Below are 19,729 nucleotides of genomic sequence, written 5' to 3' on the forward strand. Positions count from 1 at the left end.
CAGGTCCTCGGAATAAACGGAAAGGCCGTGACCCTCAGTTATTGATGAGACTCAATTATTGACCACAGGTGTGATGTCAGTCCTGAGACCTGATCGCTGAGGTCCAGGGTTCTGGGTATTAGAAACCCATTCCTGTAAGATGAGCAACTCCATGGGGGGAAGCTCCCTTTGGGGTCCAGCAGCTGGGGGTTCTGAACGTGCCAAGGAGTCTCTAGAAACGACAGGGGGTGTGAAGCGTTGAGCTCACCAGGAAGATGGGACGTGAACCAAAGGCCACCCGGGAGCAGAGGGTCAGGGTGACGCGAGGATGGGTGCGGGGCCGGCGCTGCACCTGAGTCACAGAACCAGGGATTCTGCAGCTGGGCGGAGGGGAAGCGGCCCGAGGGTGTCCGGAAGGTCAGCCCAGCTCAGAGGCCAGAGAGGACGGGGCCTGGGTCTGCTGCTGGCCCACAGTGGCTTCCACGTGGTCTCTATTAACTGCACACATTTGAAAACCGAGTGGTGCCGGGTCTGAGTCCTAAGACCTGGCAGATGAGAAGAAGCAGCGAAGGGTGGGGATGGAGTGAAGTCCCCCAAAGGAAGCCCTGGCTCGGCTCTCACCCCCAGAAACATGCAGATCCGGCCGCCAAAGTCAACGGCTGTGCTGTTTCTAACATAAAAGTTCACCTTTCACTTTCCCAATTTCCCCAGAGTTTGCTCTTGAGGGAAGGGAGAGAAATGAAGAGTAAGGTTTTTATCCAGGGATGACCTTTTTTCTCTGAGAAACCTTTGTAAGAACCTTTACTCCTAACGAAAGAGACTTTCAATATAATCATTTAATGTGACCAAGAATCCAATATCCCCGAATCTCCACCCACAGGTGTTCAATACCCTCTAATGTGTACGAACGGTCACCCCACTTTCATTATCTGGAGCAGAATGAAAGAGCCAGAAAGGCTAACACTGAACAAAGTAGCTCTGGAGACAGGTGGGTTTGGACGCCGGTGCTCTCTACTGGTTCCAGAAAAATAAAGAAGCAGCATCTCCAGCCGGGCCCATAGGAGCGGACGTTGCTGAAAAGTGGGGACTTACCACCTGCAAACCACCATCCAGGTGAGGCCTGCCAGGCCACAGACGAGCACGGCGCCCAGCACGATGGAGACCATGGACGCCCGCGGGAGCCTCCCGGAGTCTGGAGCAAGGACAGAGCCAGCCGGTGAGCCTGCCCGGCTGAGGGCAGCGGCCAGTGCACCCTCCCAAACCCCAGCCCCACCCCCAGTCGCCGCCCGAGCATACCTGACCCTGGAAACCAGGTTCCTCTGGGTAATTTTCCTTCCACGGACCTCCTTGCTCTGCCCCGTGGGCTGTCCCTCCCCTGCTGTCTTTGCTGTGCTTGCAGTCGAGCTCCACGGACCTCCTCGCTCTGCCCCGTGGGCGTCCCTCCCCTGCTGTTTTTGCTGTACTTGGAGTTGAGCTCTGCTCTGTACTGAGCTCTCCTTTTCCTACTGCAGGAGCTTTAATAAAATGTCTTGCCATGGTAACAGGTCCCAGTGCATAATTTTTCTTATGACCGCTTATGAAATAGATTTCTTAGTATTCTTTTCTTATAATTTTTCTTACAGGAGCTGGAAGCCAAGTTATGATTCCTAGATTTGCAGCTGAGTGGCTGTGTGACCCTGAGCAAGCCACTTACCCTCTCTGTTCTGCACATGGGGATCAAACTTCGTGCTTCCCTCCCGGAGATAATTCACGGGGGGGTGAAACTAGCTGAGGGTCTGGAGCCAGCCCGCCCCGCCCAGGGTTTCACAGTGGTCCTGTGTCTCAGACACGATCTAGCCTCAAGTACGAACCGGCTGGCTCCCTGCTCTCACCCAGCATCAGAGGCCGTGGCAGCGCGGACACTCATGGCCGGAGGGTGACCCTTCGGTCATCCCTGCCTGTATGTCGACACCCCCTCCCAGCCTGGATGCCCGAGGGCCATGGTCTCACCCACGCAGGTCCTGCCGTCCTCGCCGAGCACGTAGGGGTCGGTGCACTCGCACTGGAAGCCACCCTTGGTGTTCTTGCACCGGGCAGACGCGTGGCACGGGGGTTCCATCATGTCTTCACACTCGTTGATGTCTGCACACATGACGAGAGGTCAGGGACAGCCTCCTGCTTCCCTTCCCCACGAGGCCGATCCCTCCCCAGCTCTGTCCCGTGTCCAGGAGGCAGAGGGACATCACCCCATTTCGGGGCCGCGTCTCCCCTGGATCCCTGCACCTTTGAAAAGAGAACGTCCCCTGATGTCCCGCGGGCATTTCCCTCCCGCCCCACTTCTGCTCACAGCGGCCCTTCGGCCGCTCAGGAGACAGCCCAGCCCGTGGCCACTCTCTGCCCCGCTGGCCTGACTGCTTCTCCTGGCCCGTCCCTAGTGGCCGCCTCAGGCCCGCAATCCCTCTGGTGCCAGTGCCGATCCAGACTCAGTTCTGTTCGTTCAAATTCTGCCAGGTGCTGCGAGGGCCCGAGGGTGAGGCAGGTCCCCGGAGGTTCAGGCCACACAGGCCAGCAACCTCGCTCAGACGCGGGCACGTGGACCCCCTGGAGGCCGCTGGTGCTTTCCACACTGAGGAGGACTCCACCCCGGGCGGGACTCGAGAGTGGGTGGGAAGGAGGCGGGTGAGGGCCGGTGGGAGCGAGTCCGCCCACCCCAAGCGGACAGCTTCCAGCCACACAGCCGGCTCTGGGCCTGGGCCTCCACCCACCACTGGGAGAACACCGGCCGTGCCGCTGGGAGCTGGGACCTGACACCCAGGCCCACAGAGCAGGTGGGTGTGGTGAGTCCCCCCAGACAAGGAGCGTGTGTGGCCCCCGCGGTCTCCTTCTGTCGGAACCCATAACCACGACCGGACCCCAGGTTCCTGTTTCCAAATAACATGCTATCTCTTCTGGCCAATTTCAGGAAGGAAGCAGCAGAATGTCAAAAGAAGAAATATGTCCTGAATACATGCTGTCCAACCACATCACATCAGCAAACGTCCCACGCGTGTGTCCTCGCAGGTGGCCCTTGTTCTGAGGGAATGAAGTGAACGTGGGCTGAGCCTCTGCCGCCGGCCGAGCCCCTCACTCCATCCTGGACACTGGACTGCAGGTAGGTGTGCAAAACAAGGCAGGCTCCTCCTCTCCTGGCTCTGGAGGCCTGAAGTGCAGACGCGGCCCCGAGCACACTCGGAGGGAAGCATCGCTCCCGGCCTCTCCCGGCTCCCGGGGCTGCTGGCCGTCTCGGCTTCCTCCGCCTGGCTGCCTCTCTCCCGTCCTCCGTCCTCACGGGGCCGTCTTCCCTCTGTGCCTGTCCTCCTCCTGGAGGGACACCAGTCCTCCTGGACCAGGGCCCACCCTGATGGCCTCATTGGAATTGCACTGCACCTGCAAAGACCCTACTCCTAATAAGGCCACATCTAAGGTCCTGAGGTCTAGGGCTTCAACATACCTTCTGGGGGGACAGAATTCAACCCCTTTCACTCCAGGGTCAGGTTCTTCCCATCAGAAGCCAGAGCGGGGACTGTAGGGTCTGGTCTCCTGGTCCGGGGAGTCCACCCAGAATGTGTGGCAGCCCCGCACGGGTGGTGAGGGCCGTCTCAAGCCTGTGTGTCCCCAGATCCCCACGTCAGTCTGCACCGTGGCCATGGCTGCTCCTACCGGGACAGGTTACCTCCCAAGGAGAGCTGAAGACCACACCCCCGGGCCCAGCTACAAACATCTGCACACTGTTCCACTTCCCTAGGCGCATGTGTGCCGACAGCAAGCCTCACGCTCCCTGTAGGTGCAGGAACATGTATTTGTGCTCACTTATTACAGAACCTCTCGCAATAACTGCAGCGAAAAGCCACGACACATTGCTTTTTATCCTTCTGGATTCACGGCTTTAAAGCCCTCGAAAGAGACTCATTACACTCATTTGCTAATTATGTTTTTTAATGTGATGATTTTGGGGGCTAAGCAGGATTTGAGCAGAGAAGAGAGAACGAGTCTCCTCAGAGTTTGTGGATTAGATGTTCAGTTAAACGCTGTTGCTGCCCTTTCTGCAGCCATGGACGTGCAGGTAAGCGATTGCGCTGAGGACGGGCTGCAGCCCCTCTGTCTCATCAATTCACAGTGGGAGTGAAATTCCCTCCCTGCTACGTCCAGAGTCATTTTTTTCTCGCAATTCTTGGCTTAGAAACTTCTAGCAGAGGCATAGATGAGGCGAGAAGTATCTGTGTAAAGGAGCGAGCCCTCGTCCTGCTTCCTGTCATATACTTACGTTAAAGATATTCTGCCCTAATTATCGATGTGTCCAGACAAACACACTGGGTTCTATAAACAGAGTCAGTACCCTCCTCCCTGGTCCTATCTCGCTGTGCCCACGTGACCGAGCTTAAGGAGCTCCTGTCTCCATGGGACGCTTATCAATGTCGAAATAAATAGGACCCCCTGCTTGTTGGAAAGTGGGTTCTCGCTACCCACACAGCTCTGTAACTCGCCTTTTTACTTAGTGATGTGCTGACACGTGCGTTGCACGTGCTTTCAGGGCGCGGTTAGCTGTTGGTATGAAAAATTACGTTAGAAAAAGACAGGAGGTGGGGGAGCCGACTGGGAGGTGGGAGGACGTTGGGAGTAGACAGGAGGTGGGGGAGCCGACTGGGAGGTGGGAGGACGTTGGGAGTAGACAGGAGGTGGGGGAGCTGACTGGGAGGTGGGAGGACGTTGGGAGCAGAAGAGCGATGCTGGCATTGTTCGGACCATCGCTAGGGCGCAGAAGGCCTCCCTGGGGGAGAGTCTGAGCTGGGCGTCGGAGCGTAACCAAGGGCAGCGGGTGAGCCCGCGGCACTGACCCTCCTTTACTCTCCGGTTCTAAGCTTTTCTCCTTTATTATTTGTACCTTGTAGACCCCTAGGAATAGAGCTTCGGGGTCATAAATAGCTAAAACAAGTAGCCAACATGATGCAGCATAAAAGGTCCAGGGGTTTATTCAGTAAAGACGGAAGGCACACACGTGACGTTTACGCCTGGAGCACGCAGGGCTCTCACCCACCCCCACCGCCTGCCCCGGGCTTGTGTCCTTGCCCTGCCGACACCAGGACCACAGCCCTGGGTAACAGGGATGTTTTAATTCTGCACCAGCGCTAAGCGGAAACAGCACTAAAAGCTTTCAGATTTGTCCTACTTTTACTCCTGTGGGACCGTCTACAGAACATAAGAATCGGCAGCAATAAAAGAGGCGGTTGACAGACAGAAGAGGTGCGTCCGGACGCCACCGCGGTCCAGGACGGTCAGGCTCCTGTCACGGGAGGCTCCTGGAACGTGACTCTCTGCGCGGCCTGGCCCAGCCCCCTCTGCTTCAAGTCCACCGTCGTTCACGCCCAAACCCCAAGGAGAAGTGGGAGGTGCCCGCTCGGCTACAGCCCACGTCCTCCTGGTGCAGACCTGGGTGCGTGAAGGCTGCCCTACCGTCTAACCAGGGCTCTCCGGCCCAGCGTGCTGGTTTTGGCCGTAGATTCCCTCAAACCCTCACTTTCCCAATGAGCTCCCTGTGCCATCCGCCCTCCTCCAAGTGGTGGCCTGGACGTCGCCCTGGAGCCCCTCCTTCTTTGCCTCCTTGTCCTTCCCTCTCACCTGGAGGGAGCGGCCGGGACCTTCCTGAACCTGGTGCCCGGGGCTGAGTCCTGAGGTCCTGGGGCTCCGGCCTCTCCTGGGCTTTTCCTGTACTCTTCCGAGTCTAGAGGCGGGTGTGGCCTCTGTAACTTTCCAGGACCCGTTTTGGAGTCCCCAGAATTGAAGTGAAAACTTTGTTACTGTGGTAACATGAAATGTACCATCTTAATTATTTGTCAGTGTGCCTTTTGGTCGCATTAAGTATGATCACGTGGTCGTCAGCTATGACCGCCCTCCATCTCTGGAATTGTTTCATCTTCCCAAATCGAAACTGTAGGACTGAACAAGTTGGGCCTTGTTTTCATTTCTTGTAAACCAGCCCGATTCTTGCATGAGTCTGTCTCCTGCTCCTCTAGGGTCTTCCTCGTGCAGCTTAGAGGGAAACGTGAGGGAGCTTCTCCCAGGGGACGAGGGAGGCTTCCTGCTTCTGCTTGCCTGGTCCCGGTTCCGGGTCCTCCCAGGTGTAGGCAGACTGGGGCCCAGAGCAGGGAGGAGGGTGAGGTCTCCCTGGAAACGGGCCACCACAGGTGGGGGGCCTGCTCTACTGACGCCTCCTGTGGAAACACTCGTGTTTCATTGGAGCACTGGCTCTGTGAGCCCCTTCCTACAGGCCTCCCTGAAGCTCTAGCCTCTTCCTCCCCCTGTCCTTCCCGGGTCACCCCGCGGGCGTGTCATGAGGTGACCGTCTGGGTGCTTCATTTTCTAGAAAGACATCGACTTAGGAACATGGGCCACATGGAGGGGATACTTTGTTTCCATGCAGAGAGTCCCTGGAAGATGATTATACTCGGAGACACCTTTGGTTGAATGACATTTATGTATGTTTTCATTTGGGGTTTCCTTCCAGTTTTTCTTTAAATTGAAGGAGAGCTGCTATACGGTATTACATAAGTTACAGGTGTGCAGTATAGTGAGTCACAATTTTTAAGGTTATTTATTTTTCAAGGACATTTATTCTTAATTTGTATTTGAAAAATGCAGACTCCAGGGTCAAGTCACGAAAAGACACCTGTTAACGACTGACCTTTACAGACCGGAGGCCGGGAATCCCATCCTCGGTGGGTGCAGGCAACTTGCTCCGGCCCGTGGAGCTGGAATCCATGGCGACAGGAAAACACCAGCACACGCCTTCCGGACTCCTCACACAGCAGGAAGTCCCCGTCCTCCACTTTGTCCGGGAAGCCACAGGCATCCTCTGGGCCAGGTTGAGAGGTACATACAGTCAAGGCCGGACCCCTTTCTTCGCCCTCCTCTGGGGCTGCACCCCCCAACTGGCCTCCCAAGGGGCTCACGTCAGCAATCTCCTTCCCTCCAGGTGGGACACAGCACGGGCCCCTCTCAGCACTGACCCCCTGCGGCAAAGTCACGCCTCTAACCCTTCCCCATGTATCGGCCGTGACCAGGCTTCCCCACCCACCACGACGAGACCGCTTTAATTGAGGGCGGCCACGGTCCTCGCTGCACAAGGCAGGCTGGATCTCAGCCCCTCTCCTCTTCTGACCCCAGGGGAGCTCACCGTCGGCCGACCCTCCCGAGGCTGGGACCCGAGACACAGTTGCTCTGCTGGCAGGTGCAGGCCAGTGTGGTCCCCAGGAGGGGCCGAGGGGGGCTTCGCCTCAGACCTGCGCCTTCCCCGCCGAGGCGGTCGCGCCCGGGACCCAGCAGGGCGGGAGGCTCTTTCCTCCCCCCGAGGGGATTTGAAGCAGCTTCTCTCAGAAGCTGTGACCCCCGGGAGGCCCTGTCCTTGACCCTGTAGGAGAGACGCTCCCGGTTCGCGGCTACCTGGAGGCGGGGCCTCCCTCCACGCGCCCAGGTTCATCCCCGGGATGCTGTCGCACGACTCGAACTCCTGGGGCCACGTCCCGACCCGGAAGGCATCGCGTGGCACGCGGGAGAGGCCGGTGTTGTCGCAGATGACGCGGGACAGAGAGTGCCGGCCCAGCTCCTGCCTCTGGGCTTCTGTGAACACCGCCTCGTTCTCCCACCAGAACCTCCAGGAGGACAGACGTGAGGACACGTGAGAGCCCAGTCCCTGCCATGCCGACCACTCCTGCCCACCCTCTGTGCCCACGCCATGCGGCACCGGAGGCCGGGCACGGCCAGGGAAGGAGAGCGGCCCGGACGGCGCTGGGAGGACCGTTCTTTCCATTTCGGGACCCAGTTAACCCGCTCAGCTGCACTGATTTTCCCTGGGTGCAGAGCTGCCTCTACGACAAGAGTGACGAGGACAGAACCCAGCCTTCAGGAGGGCTCTGCGCCTGCCCTGCAGGACGTGCCCTGAGGCCCCCTCCCCGCAGGCTCTCCTCTGGCCCCGTCGCCAGGGGAATTCAGCTTCTGGGAAACTGTCTCACTGTCCTCCCAAGAGGCTGCATCGCTGGCAAAGCCCACAGCTGCTGACCCGAAGGCCACAGCGCGCTCCTCTCACCACATAAAGCCCCTTTCCAGCGTGGGAACGCCGTCAGCACCGAACAGCCCCTGCGTCCCCGCCTATCCCGGGCACCTACCGGTCCCCGTCCCTCAGGTTCCTCATTTGCTTTCCGATGATGCAGGCAAACAGCGGGCCGGTCCGCGCCCCGGGGAGGACTCTCTCGGCTAAGCCCCCGAGCCACACGTCCACGTTAGCCGGGTGCCCGTACAGGTCCAGGATCTTGTCGGCCACGCTCCCGTGGCTGGTGGCGGCTCTCAGGTCGGCCCGGGTCTCCAGCCTGGACAAGCCGCAGAATTCCCGCCACTCATTGTAACCTGTGCGGGGAGAGGGCCGAGGCCGCCCTACTCGGGATCCGGACGTGCCCCACCCGTCCCGCCAGCTGTGGGCCATCGACACCTGGGGCTCTGGCCACAGGGTTCCCGCCTCAAATCCACCTTGCTGCCCCACGGCCTGCAGGCCTCCCTGTCGGAATATTCCAGCACGGGCGCCAGGGCCTTGTTGAGAGTTTGCTCACAAACCAGCCAGGCAGCATGCGTGGGGACCAGGCTGAACCCCACACACCCGAGTGGGTCACACTTTTACCCACTTCTCGTCTCTGCTGAGCAGTGAGGCCAGCGCTCACCTGCCGTATCCACGTTCCCACGGGAGCGGCCGGAGCACAGGCGCCAGCACCCCTCCTTCCACACAGGCACACACACGCACATCCACACACACAGGCACACACATGCACATCCACACACATGCACACACACAGGCACACAGACACACACACGCACAGACACAGGCACACAGGCACACACACGCACAGACACACACACGCACAGACACAGGCACACAGACACACACATGCACAGCCACACACACGCACAGACACACAAACATACAGATGCATAGACATACAGACGCACGCACAGGCACAGACACAGGCACACACGCACAGGCACACACACGCACGCACAGACACACACAGACACATGCACAGACACACAGACCTACAGACACGCATGCACACACACATACACACAGACATGCACAGACACACAGACATACAGACACGCACATACAGACCACACACACACACACACACACACACGCACACACAGGGAGAGCCACGGAAAGGACCACGTCTGTGTGACTCTGGGCTGCAGCTCCCTCCTGGTCTCCGGCTTGCTGGACCGCTGGTCCCCCATCCTCCCCCTCCGCGTCCCACTGCTCTCGGGGCCCGCCTCCTCCAGACCTCCAACCCTCCTCATGGCGCGTGAGCCCTCGCCTTACACGCCATCTGGGTCTGACCAGAAGCTCACCAAAGCTCCCCGTCATTTCCTCTCTGTGCTCTGCCGCCCGCGGTCCTTTTGGCAAGACTGGGTCTCGTTTTATGCCCGGGGCCTCAGACACAGCAGACCCCCGACAGAAGTACCGCATGAACGCATGGACACAAGGAAACGCATTGCGCCCGGGCCAGCTCCCCGCAGGGCGCTGAGGCAGCGGGACACAGAAATCTGGGGGTGGGGGGCTGGCGCTCAGACTAAACAGAACTAGAGGAGAGGATGCCTTATTTCCAGTTAGAACGCGAGGGGTACAGAGGCTTTCAAAGCCGTTTCTCAGACGTTGGCAGTAGGTCCGAGATACATTAGAACAGCAGCTCATCTGGCAGCTCCTGCAGGTAAGGAACTGGGAGGGCCCACCTGGCAGGCCGTGGTCCCGGCCCCTCTGCAGGTTGATGGATGCCAGGTCCAGGGTCCCCGAGTCCGACAGCACAAAGAGCCTCTCTGTCAGCTCCTCGTTCATCAGCTGGTCTTGCACCTGCAGCTTGGCTGGTGTCGCCAGCAGGCCCCTCATGATGGGGTCCACACCACCTGGAAACAGCACACAGGAGGGCTGCGCTTTCTCAGGTGAGTCTTGGGGAAACAGAACAGATCGTAAACTATGCTGGTTCTGAACAAAAGCCTCCCATAATCTCAGGAATTCACCTCCAGGGCTTCCCAAGTTTCCTGGGCCCTTAGGGTGCTGCCTCGTGGTGGATTCGCCCCGTCAGAGCCCCAGCGGGCCGGACCCTGACGTGTGTCTGAAGGAAACCAGGATGGAGCCTCAGGGGCGGAGGTTTGTGCTTGTTTTTCAGCAGCAGAAACGTCACAGTTGAAGGAGGTGTTTGCTGGGTCTAAAGCCTAGACCAGTGAACAAGCCCCAGCCTGGCTGAGGGAGCCCGCGGCCGTCCCTGGGAGTTCTGGAGACTCAGAAACCCCAGGGAAAGCGTCTGATGAACAGGATCACTTTTCAGACCTCTGTGGATGCATTTATATTCTCCATGCCCGCTGCTGACCCGAGCACCTCCGGCCGGCGGGCAGGTGACCGCACACCTGGCTCCCCCTCCCAAGCGTGGCCCAGGGATGCGCACCTTCCTCAAGGAGCCGCCAGGGCCGGAAGAAGGCATCCCGCAGCGGCAGGAGCCCCAGGCGCTCCTGGAAGCGGGCGTCCAGCCGCCGCACCAGCGGGTGCACTGTGGCGTGTCCAAAGCGGAAGGCGGCCGTGGAGAACACGTTAGACACCGTAGGGTCCACGGCGGGGTCGTATCCCCTGTAGGGGCCCACGTGCTGCCCGAAGGCCTCGGGGCCCAGGATTTTGGGGACGTAATCCCGCAGGGTGATGATCTGCGGAGAAAGGAGAGTGGGTGGGAGCCGGGGCAGTGGAGCCCCTGGCTGGATGCGGGCTCGCAGTCAGAGCGATGCCGGGTTGGGGGGCTTCTTCCCGCACAAGCCTGGGGGCCGCTGCACCTCCCGAGCTGTCGCTGGGGGTCTTGTCACCTGGGGGCACAGGGAAGCAGGGGAGCAGGTACAGGAACACCCCCTGTTCCAAAAAAAGTCCTGAGCTCTCGGCTTCTACGGGGCTGTACAGGGCATGTCAGAGATGCCCCCAGACACCCTCCAGGCCAGGCCAGGCCACGGAAAGTGAGGGGGACCCTCAGTGCGTGAAGACGAACCAAGGAGGCTGCTGCCCCCCTGCACTCGTTCAGAAACATGACAAGGTTTCTGTCCAGCAACCAGCCCCCTTCACTCCCACTTCACCCACGAGCCCTCCGTTAACACCAGGACCTAAAGCAAAACTCAGAAATCTAGTCCCTTCGCTGGGTCTGGGCATCAGAGGCTGAAGATTTGGACCAAGGTGAGTTGCACCCCCATATCCCCCCTTCTCAGCTACGTGACTCTGGGAGGTTGACCTCTCTGAACCTGTTTCCTCTGCTGGAGAAACCTCTTCCTTTGAGTTTTTGTGAGAATAAAAAATATACATGGGTTTATATGTATTAGACACATGGTATTATCTATAGACATTCTATAGAGTACATGGATATATTAGATACTGCATGGCTTTATACGTAGCAGACATATGGTATCATATAGAGACAGTATACGGAGAAGATGCATATGTTGTATATAGTGTATACATCCATGCACGGATAACCACCTGTCCCCAGGTTTAAAGGAAATGATACACAACCTAAAGCTCATATACGGTCGGAATGGCTTCCACGAATTAAAATGTAAGCAGGGGCCGAGATCCCTGTGGTATTCCTTTTTTCCCTTCTGAATTGTCTGGTATTTAAGAGAATATTTGGGCCCATAAGCCACATCTAAATGAGGAATATAAACCAGTAGGAAAGATTCTGTCCTGGAGGGAAAGGTCTTACATTTCAGCTTATGAGTGTAGGAAGGGAACGTGTACCATTCTCAGAAACAACATGAAGGTGACAACAGAGCATCTGCGTCCTTGTGGGCCATCCCTTCCAGACGACGGAGTGTGTCTTCTAAGTGCACAGGCCGGTACTTCCCAGGCCAGCGGAGGTCGCGGCCTCCAGGTGAAGGGCCCACGGAGCCCCTCGCACCGCTGCGTGCCATCCCCGCCGAGACCCGGGCTGACTGGAGCGGGGGCCTGGCACGTGCCCGACTGGCATTCGGGCAGAGTTGGATGTGATCACACAGAAGCCGCCACCACCTCAGATGCTGCAGCTTTTCCCACCACCGGTCGGGGCTGCAGCCGTGCCTTCTCCCCACCCCGCGAGGGGACACGGCAGCGACTTCCACTCCCACCAGCGCTTGGCTCTGATCCCTTCTGCCCCCAGCAGACGGGAGATCCTCTCTCTTCTCCGCCAGGGACGCGAGACAGCTTCACGCTCAAGTGGAAACTGTTTAGTGGTGGCCCCTCCCCCGCTCCCTAACTCAGGCTCCACTTGTGATCCCGGAGGACGCAGAGCCTGCCGTCATAGGCTGGCAAGGCTCCCCTCGCCCCCGAAGCAGCTGCTTCAGAGAGCGGAGGGCGCCCTGCAGTCCACCCCACACATCGTCCCTGCTCGACCTTGGAGCACAGCCCCCATCACCAGTCTCTCGCGATCTGATCTGAAATGTAACTGGAGGCGATTTTGCCAAAAAGCCTGGATCTCTCCCCAGGGTGAGGGCTGCAGCTCTGCTTCCCTCTGATCGGCCGGGCTCTAACCCTCCTTTGGAATTGCCAGGACGATGCTGAAACCCTCGTGGCGGTTCCTCACCCGCCGCGTGCGCTGGGACAGTCACGGTCCAGCGAAGCGCTCCTCCCTGCCCCTCCCTGCCGCTTCTCAGGGCCGCGGCCGCACTTATTATCTCACTATTTGAGAAGCACAGGAGCCACATGACGCTATTTCCAGGCCAGCAGGGGTTCTCAGAATTCTCGAATGCAAGCACCTCTAACGTACGAGTCTAGGGCCACGTGCACCCAAATAACCACCCTGCCTTCCCCACTGCAGGGGCACAGTGGTCACGGAGCCTTTTCTCCGGGAGGGTCCACGTGGATCTGAGATCCAGCCACTCAGCTCAGGCCCCGGCGCCGACTGAGCTCTTGTGCGTTTAAAGAAAGTTTAAGGGACATCCCGGCTCTCGGGGAGACAGCAGGGCAGGACTCCCGGGATTGTCCCTGGGATCTGGTCTTCGTTCATGAATTCACATTGTGAAGCACCTCTTAGAGCCAGGCTGGGTCCAGGTGCCCGGAAGCCATTAAACAATAGGGAATCTCTGTCTCCCTGGAGCTTACATTCGGGGGAGCGGCACAGAGGGAACCAAAACAAAGCATAGCTGGGTGGTGACGGCAAGCCGGAAAGAGGCATGATCCCGGGACTTATTTCACCAGTGAGCCTGCTGAGGGGGAAGGACGGCTCGGAAGTGGGGACATCATCCTAACGCTTCTTGACTGGCCAGGCCGCTCTGTTCAAGGGGGTCCGGTGAGGGCTGACGGATGAGGTCCTTGATTGTCACTGAAAACCATCGCAAGACTCCTGGCCGTGCTGCACCCCCTTCACAGATTTCTGTGCCTTTCCTTCTTTATTTATCAATCCTGTGTGTTCACATCTGTCAGCTCGTTTACACTGAGCTGCAGTGTTCATCCAGGCAGCAGGCAGGCTGTTTGTGTATCAGATGCCCGGTTTATAGTCTACCCGTCTATGTACCGCACCGTGCAAACACGCGTGCACAGACACACACACACACACACACACACGCACACACACTCCACAAGCCCACTCATCCAGGGCCGGGGCTCACCCAAAGCACCCTGGTATTAAAACACTGATGTCCTTCCTCAGCGGAGGAATCACAAGCCCCAACTTCTGCCCAGCCTCTCCTGGACCACGTCCGAGTCCCTTAACCCACCAACATCTGCGGGGTGGCGCTGGGCACAGCAGGGCTCTGTAGCCTCTGCTCTAACTCCTGGGTGGCTGGGCCACAGTGGACCAAAGGTGGGCAAGGGACAGGCAGTGCCTGGGGATGGCCCATCCCATCATGTGGTCCCTGTGAGAACTCGGACAAGAGCCAACTTCCTCCTTTGTAAATCAGGACTTACAGGGTCACTGAGGGGATACAGGGATGCTCTCAAGGGCCTGCTGTAGCGCCCAGATCAGAGACACATGACTAGCAACCACTGGTTTAAAACAAGGCACTCCACCTTCATAACAGCCCTGTGAGACCAGCGGACTTAGTAAGGTTATTTGATGGACGTAAGGAATTTTTCCAACTTCGCTCCATTATAATTGGCCAACTTGACACTCCACCCAGTATCCTCTGAGTCAAGATGAAAAATATCATAATAAATCCTTACTTTAACGTGCTAATTTGCAGATCTCATACAGATTGTGTTTCTTTTCATTCTCTCCAAAATATCAAAATACCAAAATCACTGGTGGACACCCATCTGAAAGGGTCGCCATGAGGACTACATGAGTTAGAACCCTCGGAGCGCTTAGAACGGTCTGGATATCCGGGGAAGGCCGGAGGAGCCGTGCCTGTTACCACTGCGGTCAGCCTCCTGGTGGGATAATCGCCGCCAGCCCCTGAGCAGACGAGCAGCTCCCACGGGACCGCCAGGGACCCAGGGCTTCAGACGGGAGCGAGGTTAATCTCGACGCAGGGCGTCCACCCACAGGCTCTGAGCGCCCAGGCGGGGGGCCCACCAGACCGCCGCACCCACCCTCGCGGGGCGCCCGTGAGGCCCCTGCACGCACCTGGTGCAGGGCGCCCACCACCTTGCGCGCCTCCTGGTAGGCGGTGTCCGCGCTCCAGTGCGCATTGAGGGCCTTGAGCGCGGCGGCCAGGCGGTTGTGCTCGCGCAGCCACAGCGTGTGCAGGGCCGCCAGGGCGGGGACCTCGCTGGCGCGGCCGTCCCCGGCCAGGAAGCAGGGCGCGCGGGCCCCGGGGGCGCCGGGCCGGGCCGCGCAGGCCGGGGGCGCGGGCGGCGGCGCGAAGGGCAGGAAGGCGCGGCCGGCGTCCCGGTAGCGCGCGTTGACGAGCAGCAGCCCCTCGGCGCTGGTCCAGTTCCGCAGCCGCTGCTCGGAGGCCGGGGAGCTGCCGTACACGGTGGACGCGTCCAGGAACGAGGTCAGCCCGTTCATCTGCTGGCGCGGGTTCGCCCAGGACACGTTGCCGAAGAAGGCGCCTTGGGTCCCGGAGCCGCAGGTGGGTGACGAGCGGTAAAAGGGCAGACAGGTGGCGCCCGCGGCCGGCGAGGCGTTGGCCTGGAGCTGCGGGAAGGGCACGGCGGGTCAGCTGGGGTCCTGGGCCCCCTCCTCGGAGACGCTAGGCGCCCCGGGCCGCCCACCTCCCTCCAGCGCCCCAGGGGTCCCGTCCGCTCTTCCGCGGGCAGCCCTTCTCCTTCCGGGGTCTCGGCGATTAGACTGGTCGGAATTGCCTTTGCTCTGACTCATGCGGCCGTGTGGTGGCGCCCACTTCCCCCGGCCCCCCAGGTCTTCCTTTTGGTGTGTTCTGCCTCGCCTGGGGGCCACCTCTGCGGACGCCAGGGGTACCCCGCCTGCTGGCTCTCCTTGGCCCACCAGGAAGCCCCTCCTCCGGCCTGTCCGGCCTTCCTAGCTCAGGGCGCCACATGCGGAATCCTGGCTGCTCCGCCAAGGTTTCTGGAACAAACGTGAGTGAAGACCCCAGCCCCAAGCAGTCTCTGCTCCTAGGTGGAAAATGCCCCTTGCCAGCCTCGGAGATATTTTCTTAGGAAAAGTAATTAAAAACCCTGCCTGTATGTCTCTTACGTTGCAGGTCGGAGGGAAAACCAGAGCAATATTAACAGACAACAGTTCTGCAAAATCTCTGTCGGAAGTTCACGGCGCCTGCTCTGAATCTCGCGGTTGTATCCCCAGTGGCTTGTCTGTTAGGCACGCGCGTGCGGCCGAGATTCAGGTCAGAGCGCGTTCTCTGCTTCGCTGTTTGTGGCAGCGGAACAGCAGCAAAACTGGAGGCGACTCCAGTGCTCATCAGTAAGGAAATCGGGTTAAACAGGTCAAAACGCAAACGCGGTGGGATAGGGAGGGTCATGAAACCCAGCCTCTGTCCTTTTAATGAGACAGAGAGAAGTGTAAGAACTATTGCCAAGTGACCCAGACCAGGTTCAGGACGTGCGCACAGTAGGACACAAAAACTGTAAGGTATAAGCACACACACACGTAATCTTATACACATATATGTGCAGACAACGTCTGGCAGGAAACACAGGAAACTCATAATGGCTGTTGCCCCCTGGGGACAGGACCGGAAGTGACTTGTGTCTGAGTTCTGAAGACAGCACCTCTTAGTTTCATAGTAAAAATGAGGAAGTTTAAAAATTCTACCTGTATGGGAAAACACGGGCTTCGGTTCTCACAGGTCCGCTGGCAGTCGGCCCCGCCCCCGAAGGCAGCGTGGCTGGTGCTCTGTGGCGTGAAGGCCAGGTCGTGGTCAGTGTACTGTCCCCACGCCATCAGGAGGTCAGAGTACTGGGCGTCCTCCGTCACAGCCTCGTTGGAAACGTGGATGACCTGCCTGCTCACCTCCCGGACCTGGGCGGACAGACCAGCTGTCACATGTGGGAGGCCGTCCTGCGGGGCTGGGGGAAGCAGACCCCTGGGGTGCGGTTAGGCCGGGGGCTCAGGGCTCCACGCTCATTCACAGGACGCTGGCGCTCCTGGGGCAGGCTGGGGTCCCTGGGGGCCCCCCGGCTCTCCTCCCCGACGTGCACGGGTGGTGATTTAGGGCCGAGTCGTAGTTTCCTCACTTGTAAATAAACATAAAAATGCTGACCTCTGGGGACTGTCGTGGGGGTTACACTGAGTCATCTAGCGATTAGTGCCATTTAATGCTGGGCCTAGAGGGGCAGAGCCCCGAGCCCGAGGGTTGTTCCCAGGCCTTGAGGCCCGGTGGCGTTTGCCTGGCCTGAGTCAGAATTGCTTGGGATCGGTGACTTTCTCCTTTCCACTTTTTTGTTTCTGAACCAGGACGTGCCCGTCCCACCATTGCATTTTGGGGGCAGGCTTGCTTTCTGGTTTCATAGGCCCCAAAAGAGGGGAGTTTTGCCCCCGGAGGGGTCACACCCAGAGCTTCCCCATCCCTGATTCAGATTATTCAAAGGATGAGATTTGGGGGTCTGAAAATGGTGAGATTTAGATCAGGTTTGGGATTTTGAGTTGATGCTGTGGCGGGCTGAGACTTTGGGGGGCCTTGGGATGGGGGTACATGCAGTTTGCGTGTGGAATGGATATGACTTCTGGGGTCAGAGGGGGACTGGTAGGCAGGGTAATGGCCCCTGCAGATGTCCATTCCCCCATCCCTGGAGCCTGTGAATACATCACATGGCAAAGGGGACTTGGCAGACGTGGTCACTTTAAGGACCTCGAGATGGGGGTGAGCCTGGATTCCCAGGGGGTCAGGTCTAACCACATGGGTCCTTAGACTCTGAGACCTTCCTTGACTCAGGAGAGATGTAACTTCAGGGAAGAGGCGCAGAGAGACGCAGCCTTGCTGGCTCCGGGAGGGGGGATAAGCTGAGGAATGTGGGTGGCTGCCCCCTGGTTTATTCACTGAAGCAAGCAGTCGAATTGGGGACAAATGATGCATTTTTGGACCCAGGTGCTCAGTAGATCAGGTATGAGTTTGGTTGGCAAAGGATTTGCCTCTGGGAGTAGGTAGCAGTTATCATCTTTGCCACTTAAATGAGTGAATTAACCAATTATAAGTGTCTTTGAACGTGTCTAGTCTTGTACCTATTTGTAGAGAGTCGAAAGCTGGAGAAGGTTAACTCTGTGTTGCTCCACTCGCTGGCTGAGTGGCTCTCATCTGTCAGGGCCAAGTGTCCGAGCCGTAAGGGGAGGAGCCCTTCTCCACCCCACAGGGGCCGGGAGGCCCATCATATAAGCGCCCGCCCAGGGGCCGGCCCGACTGAGCGAGGTCTCATCAAAGCCTGGCTCCCTCCAAGGTGAGGGGAGGTTCGCTCCGTTCTGGGAAACCAGCGGCACTCACCGGGGGCAGGGGGAACCCGTTGTACAGGAAGTGTGGGTTCCAGCCTCTGGGTTCGCTGATGCCGTCTTCGTAGGCGGGGGGCAGCCACCTGGCCAGGGCTGTGTTGGCGGCTCCCCACCTAGGGTGGTCTCTGTGGAGACAGCGGGGCTCCGTGTTTGAGTCGAGGAGGGACGAAGCAGCAGGGCCGATGCAGTGAACTGTCCCCAGGGACACAGTGGAGGCGGCGCCCCTGGGGTGATTGTAGAGGGTGAAGCCTTCTGTCCAGTGGGGACCACACGCCCCCGTGGTGCTGAGATGCTTCCCGGGCTGTGAGGGCGCAGGTGGTCTCGAGGGAGCTGACTCCCAAAGCCCGCATGCACGTGCCCTCCCTCCTCAGCACCTGAACCTGGGGCGTCCTGCCCGTCCGTGTGTCTCCCACCTTTGCTGCCCAGATTCCCTGCTTTTCCTCTGAAGGCTGCATCTCACTCGGGAGCTCACCATGGGCACCTCCCTGGGGCTCCAGACAGAGTCACACCTGAAACCCTACCGTGCTGAACATGCTCCCGTCAAAACTCCTACAACCACCTGGGCAGGATGTCCTTTCCTGTCACCTGTATTTACCTTTAGGACAAAGTTTCTGCTAGAAAGTGGAATCTTTGGAACTTGCTGAAATGTCCTAAATTCAGAAGTGAGATGGTTGTATTAATACATTTGTTTGAATCAAAAATAAGTCAAGCTTTTTCTGAGAGAAAGTATCAACAAGTCTCACTTGGTTCAGGGATTTGACAGTGAGCATGGACTCGGCCAATTAAGGTAAATGGGAATGTTTTCCATAAACAGACTGATCTGCAGTTTCATTCTTTATATTTTGACGAAAATATAAAGTGCATCTGATGAGGCAAAGTTGTGTCTAACGACATTCTGATTACAGACTACTCACAGTGGCCTCTCCCGTTGCGGAGCGCAGGCTCCGGATGCGCAGGCTCAGCGGCCATGGCTCAGGGGCCCAGCCGCTCCGCGGCATGTGGGATCTTCCTGGACCGGGGCACGAACCCGCGTCCCCTGCATCGGTAGGCGGACTCCCAACCACTGCGCCATCAGGGAAGTCCTCCAGACTACTTTTGAGCATGACTTTTGAGTCATGCAGGTGCCTCTAAGTCAAAGGGACCAGTACCAATAGGAACCAGTGTGTCCCAGAAATGTTTCCAGCAATGAGGAAATGAGAGACAAATGATTGGTAACTAGTCCTTGTGAAAATTACATATGAGTAGTAAATATATACGTATGTAAATGTATAAAATAAGTACGTGACTATGTAACATTTAGAAAATACAAGAATAAAAAGCCTAGAAAGAATACGTAAAAGTAAAGGACTATGTAAAAGGAGAAAATAAAAAATACTTTAATCATAAAATAGCCTACATTTAGAAGAAACCATCAGACAAATTAGAATGGAAATGTTAGTTCAAAGACAAAAGAAAAAAAGGGGAATTTTGTGTTAGATAAAAATTTGTTCTGTTTTTAAAAAATGGATTATTTGGGTACAAAATTGTTGTGGTGTCCAAGGCCCCTCGGCCTTTATCAACACATCCCTATGGCAATAATAGCCATGGGGGTGTTTGTCTGGTGGTTGCAGAATCTTCCAGAAAGAAAGGAGTGAGGCTGGAGTTTGCAGGTGGACAGGAGACAACTTTGCTGGGTTCTTTGAGGTCACGTAGCAAAAGCATTTGAATTGGAAAAGATTGGGATCTAGGCTTTCTAATATTCTTCCCCGCATCTGATGTGTAGACACAACATTTAGGGAGTGAAGTCTACAAGAATCATGGCAAGCTAAAGGATGTTTAAAACTTTTAAAGTATTTGTAAATGTAAATATTGAA

General features: G+C 57.7%; 1 protein-coding gene across 3 annotated transcripts in view; it reads right to left on the reverse strand.

The window, feature by feature from the left end:
- Positions 1-1,067: 1,067 nt before the first annotated feature.
- Positions 1,068-19,729, reverse strand: part of TPO (thyroid peroxidase) — a 32,244-nt gene continuing 13,582 nt past the window's right edge. Inside the window, exons 5-14 of one of the 3 annotated variants that reach the window (XM_027113909.1) lie at positions 17,872-18,001; positions 16,209-16,415; positions 14,598-15,113; positions 10,476-10,728; positions 9,766-9,936; positions 8,157-8,394; positions 7,435-7,643; positions 6,677-6,847; positions 1,969-2,100; positions 1,068-1,171 (exon numbers count right to left, since the gene is read on the reverse strand). In XM_027113909.1, coding sequence (XP_026969710.1) covers positions 1,068-1,171; positions 1,969-2,100; positions 6,677-6,847; positions 7,435-7,643; positions 8,157-8,394; positions 9,766-9,936; positions 10,476-10,728; positions 14,598-15,113; positions 16,209-16,415; positions 17,872-18,001 — 2,131 coding nt within the window. The remainder of the gene's footprint in view (positions 1,172-1,968; positions 2,101-6,676; positions 6,848-7,434; positions 7,644-8,156; positions 8,395-9,765; positions 9,937-10,475; positions 10,729-14,597; positions 15,114-16,208; positions 16,416-17,871; positions 18,002-19,729) is intronic. The other 2 variants (XM_027113911.1, XM_027113910.1) reach the window with 2 other exon arrangements.

The sequence above is a fragment of the Aethalodelphis obliquidens genome, unplaced genomic scaffold, assembly GCF_003676395.1.
Source record: "Aethalodelphis obliquidens isolate GAN/ISIS:26980383/991018 unplaced genomic scaffold, ASM367639v1 scaffold12, whole genome shotgun sequence".
In the NCBI taxonomy this organism is placed as follows: Eukaryota; Metazoa; Chordata; class Mammalia; order Artiodactyla; family Delphinidae; genus Aethalodelphis; species Aethalodelphis obliquidens.